The 17211-nt window shown below is 39.0% G+C and overlaps 1 protein-coding gene across 1 annotated transcript in view; it reads left to right on the forward strand.

Annotated features, from left to right (window-relative positions):
• CDH7 (cadherin 7) overlaps positions 1-17211 on the forward strand; it is a 114264-nt gene that overhangs the window by 57292 nt on the left and 39761 nt on the right. Inside the window, exons 3-5 of the mRNA XM_044426399.1 lie at positions 8144-8263; positions 11482-11649; positions 15984-16171. Of these exons, the coding sequence (XP_044282334.1) occupies positions 8144-8263; positions 11482-11649; positions 15984-16171 (476 nt within the window). The remainder of the gene's footprint in view (positions 1-8143; positions 8264-11481; positions 11650-15983; positions 16172-17211) is intronic.

The raw sequence follows: 17211 nt of genomic DNA on the forward strand, positions 1-17211 counted from the left end.
TGAGGGCTACACTCTGCTTCTTTTTGACATTTATTCCTGAGGAAATACAAGTATATGGTTCTGGAATAGAACTGACTGCTGCCTCTCCTTCTTCATTTGGGCTCGTTCTTTTGTCTGGCTCTAGATTTAATTCCCACTCCTACCAAATCTGGCATTAGTATGAGTTTGCAAACTGAATCTGTAACCCAGTTCTCATTTGGTCATACTTTTGCCCATGCTTCCTTAACATTTTCCTTAGTTTTTGATGTACTATGATCACTGACTATCTTCTTCTGACTGTACCTTCCCGTAGAACTGACCGTACTTCCTTGCCACTGTCTGTATCTGTAAAATATAGGTCAGTATCTATGGAAAGACAGGTCAGATTAGCTCTTCACATAGAAACCTGGAAGCGGTGGTGAGCAAAGGTAGATAATAATCATGCATGAAAGGCATCAGGGAGAGGAAAAGGTCGCTCTAGTTCATGTTCCCTTCTATCATCCCCTGTTCCCTATGTTGCTGCTCGGCCTACAGTACAGTAGAGATGTGTATTCATTTAATCCACTTGGAGATAATACGAAAAAAGCCTACTCAAATTTACTTTTGGTTTAATTTGGATTGTTTTTAAGCAGTAGTCATTAAGCTGTTACTTTTAAAAAGAGAGAGAGTTTATGTATTTCTCTTTTGTTTTTCTCTTTCATATTCATTCATAATTTTGCATAATATTAATGATTGGTTCTGCTGTTTGACCATTGAGAAGGAAAGAATAGTTGCACCTTAAAGGGAGAAGATTTGTCCCTAGGAATTACCATGTTGCTGCAATGCAGCTGGAAGAAATACCCGTATTTACATGACCCAGTCATACAGTAGTATCTGATTATGAATTGTCACAGTTATAAGCTGTCACAGAGTTGGATCTCCCACCTGATTACATGGAAAGAGCCATATGATCAAGGATCTAAAAGCTCCCCTTTTATGACCAAAGTGAAGGTTATCTCACACTGGCTCATACTTCACAAAGCCTGGAAATCGGAAGCTTAGGCTGCTGCCTTAAGAGGAACGTCTTGCAATCAGTAATCAGGTTGTGCCTTGTCACAATTTGGGCTTGATGCAATTTATTTTTCATGCACACACACATTCCCTGGGTCTTTAGGACCATATCCAGAAGAGAAGGGTAGAGTGGCTGGGACCAGTAAAGATGCGATTTTGTCCTGGTTCCGTATTGCTTTATGAAGTAGTTGAATTTCCCCGTTGCTAGAGAAATACAGGAACAGTATTCTACTCCATGGTTGCTTGTTGTTTGTAAGCAAGCACATTTTGCAATAGTGTACAAAATCATTACTGATTACAAGGCATGTGTATTACAGCATTAGCCTTCGATTCTTATTTTCTGGCTTTGTGGCGCTTAAGCCACACTGAGATCATTTTAATTCTGTGGTTTCGAGCATTGAATTTTCCTGGTTTTTAGAAAAGTAAATTAAGTATTAATGTCCTGGGAAAAAAGAAAGAAAAATGCAAACAAGTTGTTCACCAAGTAAAGGTGTACAAATTAATAGATATGTCCATGTGGAATCAGAATAGCTTGCTTTTGATTAAGCCTGCACAATTCTCCAGCATAGCTTCTTTTTTCCTGCTTTCTTCATCAGTGAGAGTAGTTAAGAATGAACATTCAAATTGGCCAAGAGCCTGTGAACAGCAACCAACTGCTTGTGTTGTGCATAAACAGGATGATTGTGCAAAGCAAACTCCTATCAGTTATGAAAGTAGCACAACCCCCCGCCCAAGGTTGTACTATTCTCCCCCCATGATAAAGTGATTTTAAAATTTGCACATTTTTTTAGATATGCACATATCAAATGGAAGAATTCGCACAAATCAAATGTGACTGCATGCTCAGAAATCTGTGTACATTCTCAGCAGACACATTGTCCTGCTCATGTTCACATTCAGAGTTATAAAGAGGGCATCTATGCATCTCTTAAGAGGAAAATATGTCCCTAGGAATGATTTTCTCAGGCCTCAAAATTATTTCACTCTTATCTTAATTGACATCTCCCTGCTATATCTTCCCCATTGTCACAATGCTACCAGGAACAATGGCGTTCAAATCCTTGGCAGCATTCTGGCTTCAGAGTGAAACTGAGCATGCACCACGTAATTTTGTCAGCACTTGCTGCCTTAGATTTTCATGGGGCAATAAAACCTTGACAATTTTTAAACTGCTGCTCAGAATTACAACAACCTAAGGTAAGGTACATCTATACTTGGCAAGTTTCAGCACATCTTGACATCCATGGCAGTGTGTGTAAAACTGGTTTTAAAAAGTTTTTGCTTTTAGATTTCATCATGTTTCCTTTTTAATCCTTAACTGGGTTTTCCTTGAGGCCCTTCCAATTTTATATGGAGAGGGAGAATCAGAGTTGCAGATCCTGACCCCAGTTTCATGTGTCCTTTTAGTCTGGAAGCCTCCTAACAAACAAGTGTAGAGGTTCCTCCAAGCAAGCTAGAAGCCTGCTTAACCAGGGTTTCCATAGAGGATCTGTGCATGCATGTATCAATGCTCTTTTGTCACCAAACTGCCTGTTCTGGGGCTATGGCAAGAGCACATCTAGGTAAGTGCTTGGAATTGCAGTTGGTGCTCCTGATCACCCAACTTTATCCTCTGAAATGTGAAGGCCCTTGTATGAATACCTGTAAGTCATTAAATGTTTCTCCATCTATGTGGCAACCTCTAATGTCTGAACTGCTCCAGGATGCCTGGAAGAACTTCTAAAGGTCATGTAATCGTCCCCAGGTCCTCATACAGCTATTTACTCTAAGAGCTGCAGGAAGGTTAAAGGCACTGGACATTTGCAGATGAGTAATGCATCATTGGTGTCTGAATGCCCTGTACTTGTTTCCATTTAGTAGGCAAAAGGCAAAAGAGTTCTTTGCAAGGCAGCAATGCATGTTTACACACAATTGTCCCACTATACTGAAGGGGGCTTTAAACCTAGTGATTGTATCAAAGTTGCAGGATTAGTTGAATGATCCCAACCATGCTGCTGAGGGTGGATTCTTTCTTCAAAACAAATGCCAGGCTCAGGCTTCTAAAAAATCATTTCTTAATTTCTGAATAAAGGCTTTCTGGAAGAACCAACCTCTGATCTAAAAGATGCATGAGTACTCTTTTAATTACTCAAAAGCTGATCTATGGTTACTTCATAGGCTCCAAGACTGAATTCTGGCACAGATTAATCCCTGCTCTAAACACAGCCCTATTTAGGGGCTTGAATTTCTAGTTTTATAGTTTGAGAGTGGAATAAACAAGACTAGGGTGTTCCTCACCACATTTCCTTTTTGTTTGCTCATTATTTAGCCCTCACTTGCCAGCTTTAGGTCTAATACACACAAAGCCAGCTTGTGCTGCCTTTTATATACAGTGGTACTGGATTGCTCTATTTCTTACTTCTCAAATGTCTCCTTGCATTCTTCTCAGTGTGATAAAACCATTCTTAGTTTCTGTTTGTAAATATTTCTTTTTTAACATATTATATTACATAGTATGTTGGATTCATGTTAGATATACATTTTCAGAAAAGTATCTTGCATTCTGCATTTTTGGGGGGTAAGAAAAGAGAATCCTTATCATCAGTTATGAAAATGGGTTTAGGTACTTGGGAGGGGCTTTACACATAAAACTTTATACAGACTTAGTAGGTGTTCTTATTACGTGTTTTACATGATCCCTGAAGATTAGCAATTGAGATGTCTTCATGCATGATATTGTCTGCGGATGAACTGGCATTAGTAAGCCAGCTGGATTTACAGAATACCCCCAGTGCAGTTATAGAAGCTGTCATCACAGTTAGGTATGCCTCTGAAGCTCCCTTAAGAACGATGAGCAGTAAATGTGGAGTTCAGTACTGGAGGAATTTGTATGGATTTCTGTAAGGCATTGAGAGCTCTGTTGGCACTTCCTAGAGAGATTGTAAATTTCAGAATAATAACAAAGGCATTCAGAAGAAAAAAGGGCATGAAATAATGGTTATAGTATTTAAAGAAAACGGGGGCTTTAGGAGCTTTTACTATAGAGAATGCTGCAAACATATAGAACCATTCTGAAAAGTAGCAATACTAGTTTTCTAGTTAGATTTCCATTCCTTATCCAGATGTCAGAATGGGAGAATGCCAAGCCAGAAATATAAAACCTTTGCCGGTTATTTTGACTGTAATTTTCTTTTTATTTAAAAGGTTATTTTTTATAAGATTCCCCCCCACAAATAACTAAATTCAGTGATGATTATACTAAGTCACTGACCAGCTTTACACAGTGTGATACCCTACCATGTCTTAATTTAACTTAAATAATCCATATATTATTTGAGAGTTATCTAACCCTCAAACAACTTAAGCCATCTGGGTTCTTACGACACAGCAGGCAACGGCAAGCTGAGCACCCACAGGTGCCGTACAAAAGTGGTGTTTATGAGTGCATGGTACAGTACAACAGCTCCTGCAGGTAAATTAAGCAACAGTGAGCAGTCATGTCAAGCAGTGAAGGTTATAATGTCCTCGTCGGAGCAGAAGCTATGTCATATCACAAAGGCTTTTGATACACATTTCACAAATGACTTCTCAAAATTCTGCACCCTACTTATTATTAGGGAAATTACATTCTCACTGAATGTCTCCAGGAAGAGGAAGAACTCTACAGCAGTTTCTTGGGGTTAGGATTAAGGAAACTTTTCCCTTTGTCCACTGCTGCATGCATTAGCCTGACCACCATTTTGTATCCTTCACATTGCTTTGGTTCTAATATTATTCCAGAACATTGTTCAGGAAAATGGCAGACACCCTCCTGAAAAGGGTGCAAAATACTAGGTCAGAATTCTGTGGAAGAGAGGCAGTTAGCATTGAGGAAAAAAATCTTAGAACTTTTCTCAGAATTTTTGGCTCAGATCTATATTAGGCAAACCTAACTCTGAAGTCCCTTTGCTCAGAGGCAGTCAACCTGAGATAGCACAAAAACAGGAACAAAAAAGAGCTCATTTGATGTTACTTAGTTTGCAAGTCCTTACATTTCCAGCATGCCTTGGAGAAAACCTTATTTGCCAGTGTTAACCTAGAGAAGCTTTTCTCATGTTATCAGAAACTTGTGTGCACCTTTTCAAAATAACTTTTGCACATGTTTTGAACACAGGTAAAATTCAGAAATTGCTCCACATAACACATATTGTCTAGCAACCGTTCAGTGGAATACTAGCTCCTGAGCTGCTCTGGCCTGGCCTATCCCAATTAATTGCTTTGTTTACTATTATTCATGTGCGCAGCCTATGGCAAATGGCTTCAAGTCAGTCTTCCCCAGCCAGATGTTTTAGATTACAGTGTCAGCATCCCTGACCATTGGCAGTGCTGGGGCTATTGAAGTCCAAAACATCTGGAGGCATCAGGTTAGAGAAGGCTATGAGATGATAACCCTGTTTATCCTTCTTGTTTATGATAAAAGTTAGGAAAGTTGGTACACAGTAGTCAGGCATTTCCATCTTAATCAAACATAAGCAATCATACTGTTGGTCAAACTATACTTTTACTAATTCATTAGGGGAAAGGGAACTTGGAGTTGTACAGGGCAACTTGATGGAAATATTGACCCAGCTGCTTTGAAAAAGGCATACTCCATGTAGGCATAGTTAGAAAGGAGTTGATAGAACTGTCAAGATCATGAGCCCCTTATAGAAACCTTTGATACAATTGCACTTAGAATATTGTATACAGTTCTGGCTGCCTTACCTGAAAAACATCTTGGGACCAGGATACCTGAAGCAACGTCTCCTTTCTTTATATGCCCTCATGCCCCTTAAGATCTATGGGAGAAGCCCTGCTCCGGGAACACTCTCTAAGAGAGGTAAAAAGGTAATCAACTCGGAGTAGGGCCTTCTCTGCTGTGGCGCCCAGACTCTGGAATGTACTCCCCAGAGAGGTACGCCTGGCGCCAAGTTTATACTCTTTTCAGTTTATACTGCTTACTATTTAAACAGTATTTTAAACTCTAATAGTTTTTTAATTTAGTCGCTCTGTTTGGTTTATTGTTTTGTTCTGTTTTATTATTGATATTGTTCTTTAATTGTCCTTTTAAAAATTGTAAGCCGTCCTGAGATCTTGTGTAATAGGATGGCATACAAAAGCTTTTAATAAATAGATAAATAAATAAATAAATAAATAGGAGATTACTTAGTTGGAAAAAATGTAGAGAAGGGCACCAAAAACAGCACAATTTAGGTGCTAGTCAAGCATCTTCAGGAACCACTTTCTACAACTGGAGTTGCAAAATACAAAAGGTCCTCTTCTTAGCATTCACCAATCTCACTTCCTTTGGTAGGGGCTGCATGAAAGACTTGCCAAGGATGAGCTTAGGATTCAGGCAGGAATTTGGGACAAGTTTCCAGAGTACTTTTGAAAGACAGCCCCACATATAATGCATTTGTATTACATTTTTGCATTATATTTGCATAACATTTATACCCTGCCTTTTTTTCTCTTTCAAGAAACCAAGGCAGCCTTTAACATTCTGCTAATTCACTTTACACTTTGCCTTGTATTTTATTCTTCTTAATGAAACTTAATGATTTACTGGGAAATCTCTTTCCTCTGGTTACTCCACCCCTGGCACTTTTCAAGGGCCCTCCACTGCATAGGTGAAGATTCTCAAAGTTAATCAAGCTGTGTTCTCATTTGTTTTGGTAAAACATTCCAGTTCCTCAGCCAATTCTAGCAGAGGGGCAGCAACCTCTCCTTCAATGAAACAGAATTAAGGCTGAAGGGGTTAGAGGTTTCTCTGGCACTAGAGGAATCCTGCCCAGGAAACAAGCAAGCAAACAATCCTATTTGTTTGCTTAAAGGGCAGATTCAATGGACATGAGAAAGTACATTTCATTCTTGTATGAAGATGTGTGCTTTGAGCAAGCAGACTATATGTTACTCAAGGGCCCCTCCCCAAACCTGGAGATTATTGCACTGCATGACCGCAAACCACAGCAATTTTTTGCCAAAAGGACTGCATAAATTGATGTGCTTTCTCAGAGTCTGACGCCTGGTGGGAATAGTTTTATGGAACTTATCCATGTGCTCGCATATACATTTCTGTTTATAGTATAATTTATGAGGAAGAGCTTACTAAACAAAAACTCAGAACCATTTTTAAATGGGAAAAAATGTTATGCCTTCTGATTTCATCAGTCACCAAAGGGTAGTAAAACTATTTTTTCATAAACTTAATTTATCATTATCATTATTAATCTGCAGCTCCAGATTGGGTGTGCAACATTCAGATAGAACAAAACCTTATTTCTTCATACAGTGAGAGATCAATATTGTGTTTAGAATGGCAATACTTTGATTGGCTTGTATATAAATTCACAGCTGTGCCTTCATAATGACCTGGTAGCACAAGTCAATTTGTAAGTGAATAAATGTTTACATAGCAAATTACCTCCACTGAGGGATTTTCTTGTTTGTAATCTTATCAGAAAGGCCAAAGGTTAAGTGTTGATGGGAAATGAATAAGCACTTCACTCCAGTCACAGTCTGGGGTGAGTCACCTTGGCACAGGTGACTTGAGAAAAAGCTGTTTCATGCCATTTTTTCCCCTTATCCCATTGAGTATTAAGCACTGAGATCATTAAAAGGTGATCAGATCAGCACTTTTTAGCACAGGAAGGGATAACTTTAATGGCAGAAAAATTTTAGCAGCCTATTAGTTCATTTCTATTTTGAATGGAACAACTATTTCTTGTGGAAGCATTTGGAGGGCAGCTATAATTATCCATCACAAAACATAGAAGTTGTCTGCATTGCCTTGACAGGTGATTTCTGTGCATCTTGTATAGCAGCAAATGGAATGACCCTCCTATACCTTTTCAGGAATAAGATTAATTGAACAAGTGATGGAGGGTCCTGCCTGATATGCATAGAAGTCAAGGGGATTCTAGGCACCATGCACAGAATACATGCTAAGTCATTATTATTCAATCTTGTATGGATTGAAACTTTCAGTAGCATGCCACTGAAAAACTTTCACCCAGTGCAGCCGAAGCACAAAATGTTGTATTGTTCTGTTGCTTGACTGTTGTTCCAGACCATGCAATGTTTAATGAAGCTATTATTACTTATGCCATTTTTATAGGAACCTCGGTGGTGCAAGTAACTGCTACTGATGCAGATGACCCCACCTATGGCAACAGTGCCAGAGTAGTTTACAGCATTCTTCAAGGACAGCCTTATTTTTCTGTGGAACCAAAGACAGGTAAATGCCCTCTTGCTTCCCATATATACAGCAGCGGAAACCCCATCCCTTGCTTCTGCCTTTGTCCAAGACAGGAGCGAGGGGCAAGCATGAGACAGAATATGCGAGAAGATAAGCATATTGGACTGTGTAGAATCACCATCCAGGAGTGTAGATCAGTGTTTGTCTGATGATAATGTCTTTGTTGTCAGAGTAACAGAGCATAACTGTTGATATAACCAAACGATGGCTGTGATACAGACGTAATCACACTTAGAGCATTCTTAAGTTACTTGTGACTGATGCAAGTTCTATCTAGCCCAACGTTCCCAAGTGCCTTTGATCCTCTTAGGAAATTTCATGTAATAGCTAACTAGCAGGATCATACACTGGAGGTGAAGATTCCTTGGGAGCAGAAGAGACCCAGATCTGCAGAACACTGAATTTCTGTACTTAGTTTTTCTACCTGAGATAGGTAGTGCAAGACCCCCAGAAAGCCCATGAACATCCTTTCTAGTAATAGAATGAAAAAAATATGTTTCCCTCACCAATGCACATATTTATACGTATTAACACACACTCTGTACTTCCCAGTGATATTGAAATCAACATCCAATGGGTACCCAGCATGGTCACAGAATACTTAATGTATATCATTTGTATATATGGTAGAATGTAGTAGTTTGGGTAGAAAGCACAATAGCATTTGATTTTAGTTTCTCCAATTAAAGGCTTATTTTATCCTAGTCTTATCTGCACTTGTTATGCCTAGATTGAAAGTTGTTCACTTGTAACAAGCAGTAATTCTACATCATCATCATCATCATCATCATCATCATCATCCCATATAGCAAAGCCCACATCCTTGGATTTACTGCTGCTTTTCAACTCTGACTTTACTGGAGCTAAAAGCATCAAAAGTTTTAAACCTGAAGCTGGCCCAGAGTGACAGAAGGAATATTGGGCCTCTTTAGTCTAGTCACACAGTTGCCTGTCTGTAACATTTAAATTGTTGCTTCCTGCTCTTCCCTCAACAGATTACAAGATGAATTGTTCTCACTCATATCTGCTTTGTCAATTTTGCTGTAGCTTGTAATAAAATTAATTACAGAAATAAACAATAATCTACATGGAGGGAGACAACCCATAAACGCAAGAGGTCAGAATATGATTCAGCCAGGGATAGAACTGCAAACGATAATGCAAGGGAATAAATTGTTAAACTGCAGTCTGGCCTTTCCACTCTGTTTAGTATGGCGAAAATAAAGCTATGGCTTCTTTTCCTTTTTCTTTCTTTCCTTTTTCCTTTTTGTAAAGTCAAGTGCTTTCAGTAAAGGGAAGATTAATGAGCTGCTCTAAATTCAAAAGAAGAGGAAATAAATAAAAGTGGAACTAAAGCGCTTACAAACATCTGATGGAGATACAGAAGCCCCAGTGCTCCTCTCAGTTATCCATGTAGTTTATGTTTCCTCTCTTGGTACCATATAGAGATGGTGGAGTAAAAGCCCGTCTCTTTGGAAATCAGAGTCAGCAGCTGTATTGTGTAACAAGAATGAAAAAGCTGTAAAACCTTTCTGCATTGAAGAGGAATATTTATTTATCTGATCATTATCTGCACTGCAGAATGATGGCGAGCTATATTTTCTTTCCCTTCTATTTTTTTCCTCCCTTAAATTTGAAACCATAATTACACATGGCAGAGAGATGGCCAAATGGATAAAATAGTAAAACTATTTCAGATAATACAGTGCTTGAATTACTACATCAAAGCTGCCTAATTACAGTGAGTGCTTTAGAAGTGGGTTTTTTTTTTTTAATATTAGCTAATTCAAGATAGCTTCATTGAAATTCATGGAGTGATACTAGATTATTAATAACAGCAAGATTATGTTTGGTCATTTGCAGTTTTGAACAATTAGGAATCATTCTGGAAAGAAGGCAATGAATGTTGGAAGGTTATCTCTTTGTGTCTCCATCTTGGTGGAAGACAGTGCATAGGTTCAGAGAACATGATAACCCACATTCAAGGATTGAGACTGGCTTGAGTGTGGGCTGTCCCTGACCTATAGACTGCTTTTGAAACATGAGCAATTGTTTTGTCTGAACCCAGCCATGCCAATAAACAATGGTTTGTTAATCTGAAACAGCACACAGTTCATAACTCTACAATAAACCATGGATCCTCTTCATGGATTACCCATGGTTAACAAACCATGTCTTATTAGTGCATCTATGTTCAGACAACACAATAAGCCACATTTCAACAACAACTCACTCTCAGTCATTGAGTGTAAATTATTGTGTTGTCTGAATTTAGCTGGTATATACAATGTCTGAGTGCATATCTATAGGGGGTTCTTTAAATCTTCAATACTGCTTTGTAGCAAACCAGCCTATGCACACACTCAGTAGTCCTCATTCGTCCATATTACAGATGTAGAAGATTACCACACAGAGCAAGTAGAGAAGATCACCACACAGAGGACAGTAGAGAAGACAGGAGTTACATTCCTTTTCATGTACATCTTCCAGTTTAGTGTTAAAGTAACCAGCTAGGAGTATTGTAAGCCCCCACCTGCCTCAGAGGCAAAGGTGATTCACGTAAGGATTCATGTAAGTTCACAATCTACTGACCTCATTAGTAGATCTATGACATGGATAATCCATTTGTGTATATTAGCTTATTACAAATTCTCCCATTTTATGTGGTCTGTCTCTAGGGCCTAATCTAGAGGTTTGGACACCATTGGACAATTCTGAGAATAGTTTGCAGTAGCATGGAAATCAAGAAAAACTTCAGAGCTTTGAAATAGTAACAAATGTGTGGACTGAAGCCAATCCTGGCCCCGCCCATACAAGGATCCTTTTCTAGGCACAATTTAAATTTGAAATGCTTACAAAAGAGCATCATATACCAACCCACAATTAAAGAGGAACATAATCTACAAACACTATAATATACTATTTTAATTTTGGAAATGATCAAATGTGTTTAAACCTTATTGTGTTCTAGATTGTGAAAGCTGTTGCTAATTTGTAGTATTTTTGAACTGTGTATATTGATGAGATATGTACTGAAGGTTTTGTTTTACCTTTTTAGCATTTCAGTTATGACTTGATGTAGCCATTTCAGTCATCATGCCTCATTGTGTTTTGCTGAGTTTGGGATGTTCTGATTGTGCCTATTCACTAGAGATGTAGTTCTCACTTTTTGTTATATTTATTTTGGCATATCCCAGGTGTTATCAAAACTGCACTTCCCAACATGGACAGAGAAGCAAAGGACCAGTATCTACTTGTCATTCAAGCAAAGGATATGGTTGGACAAAATGGTGGGCTCTCTGGGACCACATCTGTCACTGTCACCCTTACAGATGTCAATGATAACCCTCCACGCTTTCCCCGCAGTAAGTTTGTAGTGTAGGTAATAACTAGGAAGGTTGCATCTCATAAGCTACCAAATCTGGTCCTTGAAGAAATGCTTAAGTTCATTTCAAATGAAGATGAAAGCTGTTAATTAAGTCACTGAATTTACTCTACCTGATTATTATGGATAGATGCTGATTCCAGATTAACTGTTAGGTACTTTCAATAGGCAGTAATGGCAAAGGTACACCTATTCTTCTAAAACTTCCCATATTGGTACAAGATTCTTATCTTGATAATGAGTGGGTCCTTGAATTATGAAGAACTATCAATTTGTGTTTGCACTTCTCCTCTCTGCCTGTAATACACTGCCATCTGAATAGGATTGGCTGCAGAAAGTTGGGGGAGGTGGGACTGCCATATTTCCCCCCTCCCCCCTCTCTCTTTCACTCTCTCTCTCTCTCACCCACACAACTTACATGTATATACTAACGTGATCCCAAAAGGAACTTTAACCAGAGCTGTGATATACAAACTGCAGATTTATGTCCTGTGCTCTTACCAAAGTGGGGAATAGCTACTTCTACATCGAGGAAATTAGCTCAAACATTCATTAATGTCTCCAAATTAAATATGTATTTTACAGATTTGATTCTTAAAAATATCCATGCACATTTGGTACAGTAAGGATAAATGGCTTAGTTAGTATGCCCATCCTCAGCACATAATTCTAACATACTTAATTTAGGAGATTGAAAAAGATGAAGACTGGGGAAATTTTTCTTTGCCAAATAAGGATGGGCAGTGTCATTGTGGAAACAGTAGTGCAGAGGATTGAAAGGCCCTGTGGCTGAGGAAGCCTGAGTGCTATTCCTGTTATGGACTATGAAAGCAGAAACTGAGATTTAGGAGAAGGTGGGGGAGGGCAGTGCAAAAGTGGCGATAATTTCCTGACTTCAGAGGAAGGAGAATCTTTGCATGTATTTGCCAAACTTTAGCAAAATATTGTGCTCTATCTTTCTATTTCTCAGACTTAATTTATGATTTCTAAAATGGGGCAATAGCCCCAAGCCATTTAAGGCACTCCAGACATTATGTTGTTCAGAAGTAACCAAAATAAATTCTGGATAGACAAGGATAGGGATACTACGTGGAAGCTAATCTGTTGTTATGGATCCTGGATTTATTACTATTGGTTAAAAACAGATTTCGATGGAGAACTGTGCTGTTGAGATTTCACCTTAAATTTAAATTAGCATTTGTGTGCTGGGGTCAAGACTTCCTCTAGCTGCTTCCCAGTGTTCAATGTTATGATCCTTATGATCAAAATCCCAATCTGTATTTAGGATTAGTAATTCAGAATTAGGTAAAGATTGAATAAAGACCATTACCAAAATGCTTGGATAAACATGGTAGGCTGTGCTGTAATTTGTGTGACTCAACTCTGAACTCAGTGGGCATTTTTCAAGTGGATAAAGCTTTCTTTTGGAGTATATAAACTAAATGCCTCTGTCTAGACAAACAAGGGTTCTGGCCCTGGAAATGTAGGAAGAGCACCAGAGTAGAGCAAAGAATAGTGCAAGGAAAGAGTTACAGGGGGAAAAATATGAAATCCAGCTAGACTTCTTGTTATTCTCAGAACTGGCACACCCCAATGTGAGGGATGTCAAAGCAGAAAGAATGAACCCGATTGCTCCAACTTCAAGGCAGTCAGAGGGTTTCAAAGGGACCAGAGTCTTCAGTAGCACAGAAGGTGGATTCACACTGGGTCAGTAAAGGGGATAACTGCTTGATTCTGTGGAATGAAAAGACAGCTCCTTACCCCTTGCTTACTTTATATCTAACTGATTAGACGGGGCATCACAGTACAGTACTCTAATCAAATCAGTGGTTTTCAGGCACTGCGTACTTTGCTTACCAGAATTATTAACTGCTCAGTTCAAAGATAGCTTCAGGGATTAGTTGACTGAGTATTTGTTTGTTTGTTTGTTTGTTTGACTTCTATGCCGCCCCATTCGTCGAAGCCTCGGGGCGGCTCACAACCATAAATAAACTTCAGTAGAATAATATAAATTAACAATATAAATTAAGTCGCTCTGGCCAAAGAATAAAATGAATAAATAATATTAACAATTAAAATAACATTTGAATAAAAAGGTCTTCGCCTGGTGCCAAAAAACAAATAACGACGGCGCCAGGCAGACCTCTCTGGGGAGCGCATTCCATAGATTGGGTGCCACCGCAGAGAAAGCCCTCCTCCGAGTACTCACCCTCCTAATTTCCTTCACGGAGGGTTCCCGGAGAAGGGCCTTTCCCGCAGATCTCAAGGGGTGGGCGGGCATATATGGATGTAAGCGCTCCTTCAGGTAACCAGGACCCAAGCCATTAAGGGCTTTATAGGTCATCACCAACACCTTGAATTGGGCCTGGACTTCAATGGGAAGCCAGTGTCAAAACAATCAGGCAAGTATTTGCATGTTTCTGCAGTTTCAGGGAACAGCTTCCTTTAATCTTATCAATGAAGACATGACAGGGTTATGGCTGGGGTTGCGGGGTTGGGGTTCAGCTTTAGCCTTCTGGTACTAAAATACATTCTTCACCCAAGGAGTTAGGGTGATGCTAACTGAAAACACAATGTAAATACTTTTTTTAAGAAAACAAGCATGTCTGTATGTAAGTCAGCCAGACAGCTTTGGCTATTCAATGAAATAGAAATGTAATAAATAAATAAATGTCTGAAGTTCTTTCATCATAGTGTTTGGCCATGGTAAGAGATTTTATGAGATCCAGAACAAATATTAATTTTAACTTGTATCTCCATTTTTCCTCCCACATTGAAACTAGCTATTATTGTTCTCTGGCCAGTAGTATATACACTTAGGATTGATCTACCGATTCACTTGGTGGCTTCCTAGAGTACTGAAAGAAAAAAGTCTCATGCCATTCTTCACCTGAAAGATTGAGCTAGTTATGTTTGGACCTCTCAACCTTATGGTTCTAGCATATAGATTCAGGTCTATATTTTCTCATCACCAGTTCTTTGAGTTTGTTGGCTGGCTTGCACTGTAGCCCTGACTAGGGCTCCCTCTCATTCTGTGCATCCTCTCTGCCCCATACTGTATACAGCTCAGCTTCCAAAGGCAAAGTGCTTATGAATGTGTTTGTCTGGTTGGCATTTCAATGTGTCCCCTTTACAGTCACACACACACACACACACACAGTGAGTTATATCACGTGTTAATGTTATATATGTTCTATTCATTTCAATTGTTCTATTCTAAAGAGGACTAATTTAATGGTGGATACAACCCCATGATTGTAATGCCACTGTGACTGATGGAAAAATAGAAGATGTGCACCAGGAATCCTTGGATGCATAGCTTATTTATTCTCGTGTGCATCTCACATTGTCTGAGCATCTCCAACATATTTTTCTTCCTCTGCAGTCACTCAGTGTTTCATAAAAAAAAAAAAAAAAAAAATCAATCTGCAGAGAAGTAGAAAATAATCTGACCTCAATTTACTGTCTTTGACCAAGGTGGCTCATGACTAAGCTAAGAAAGGGAGAGAAACAAGTCTATTTCCAGGCTTGAGATACCCTGTTTATAAACAGTCTGGTGCTTTTCCCCACCTTGTTGTGATCTTTCTTGTAAAAGCCATTGCAAGACTGAATTAGACTAATGTGAGGAACATATGCATGTCCAATCTGGTCTCTTCACAAATTGGCTTGAAAAACAAAGCCCATCAAAAACAAGAATGAGAATAGGATTCTTTGCCCCCCACAATTATTGGGGTTATAATAAAACATCAGGGGTTCAGCTTCTGGAAGTCACAATGTTAGTGGTTTCAGCCTGTGTTTTGTTAAGCTGCAATCTGTATCAATTTCAGCTTGAGCTGTAGGTTTAGAGGTTTCAAGAAAGAAGGATGCCTTTGTAAGAACAGCATTTATCTCAATTATTTGACATGAAAGGCCAGGAAACTGTCTCCTTAAGACACAATTAAGACTTATCTCTGATCTTACAGATGTATTTATTCTTTTTCTTTCATGATGCTGGATATACACACAAGAAACTGTCATTGACTGCGTTCTTCCTCTGTAGAAATGTTAGGTATGTGTGTATGCAATGCTGACATGAGTCTGTAGCTGCAGGAGCAAGATAATACTGTAGAAAGGAATTTGAATAATCATATATTAGGTAATGTGAGCAAAATGTACTGTTTTAGTAAGCCATTCAAATGAAAAGCTAAATCCACAAGTCAGTCAGCAAAAATATAAAATGCACACATTATAATCAAGATTTTGTGTCCTTTCTGTACTAAGTAATATCACTGAGTTATCAGGAGATGAAAAACTAATATCCATTTTGCTTTATAGGATCCTATCAATATAACGTTCCAGAATCACTACCTGTGGCTTCAGTGGTGGCTAGATTAAAGGCTGTCGATGCGGATGTGGGACCAAATGCTGAAATGGAGTATAAGATTGTAGACGGTGATGGCTTGGGAGTTTTCAAAATTTTAGTAGACAAAGAAACACAGGAAGGAATAATTACAATACAGAAGGTAAACTCATCTCATTATTTTCCATCCCATTCCCAGAATCCACTGTAGCCATTATCACTCCTTCTCCCTCCCTTCTGTCTGTTGCCCCGAGTAAGTGACACCAGGTGAAGTGGATTCTGGGAGACGGAGTTCTTTGCATAGGCTTAGAAAGAGCCACTTGATAGCCAGTGTCATATGGTGGTAAGGGTTAGCATGCTAGAAATGTGGGGACTTGCACATGAAGTTCACTGGTGACTTTGGCTAGTCACAGACTCTCATTCTAGGCTACTTCACAGGGTTATTGTTGTGAGGATGAAAATGGAGTGGAAGAAAGCTCTGTAAGCCACCTTGAATCCCTCACAAGAGGGAAGAAGGTGAGATATAACTACAAGGTAACAACATGCTTACTGAGCTCCATCATACCATGCTTACTAAAATCAGAGAAAAGGACAGCTCGGAAAGTGGAAAGAAGTGGAAGGAAGGGGAAAATGTCTCTGTTTTGCCTTTTGATGCCACTGCATATACTGCTGCTGCCAACAAAAGAGTATGTTTGGGGCATAAGGTGGCTTCAATAGCTGGGATGGCAGCAGTCATCTAAGGCTGTCTGCATTGGTTCAAGGAATTGTCTATTTTTACTGATAATTTTGTATTTGTGGCAGTAGGGTGGGAGAAGAGCTGTGAAAAAACCAGAGCCAGCCCAAGGAGAAAGCACATTTTTCTACTTCTCCTCTAATATATTATCCTTTTTCAGTTTAAGATGAAGTTTTGGTTGCTTGCAGTTCTAGAGTTCTGTACAGTTACCTGGGAGTAAGTTTCATTGAATGTTGATGGCTTTTCTTCTGAATGGGCATGTATAGAATCACACTTTGAGTTATGTTTCTTGCAGAATGTACATATTTAGTAGGAAGCACATGTCTGTTTCATACATTCCACTGGATGGTGCTGCAGTAGAAAGACGGAAGAGTGCCACAATCCTGTTTGTCGCAGCATGATGAAAGAGTAATGCAATTTTATTCTCCCCAGCATTACGTAACATCAGTAAGAACCAGGTCTACCCATGC

Source organism: Varanus komodoensis, unplaced genomic scaffold, assembly GCF_004798865.1.
Source record: "Varanus komodoensis strain SLA01 unplaced genomic scaffold, ASM479886v1 scaffold17, whole genome shotgun sequence".
Taxonomy (NCBI): domain Eukaryota; kingdom Metazoa; phylum Chordata; class Lepidosauria; order Squamata; family Varanidae; genus Varanus; species Varanus komodoensis.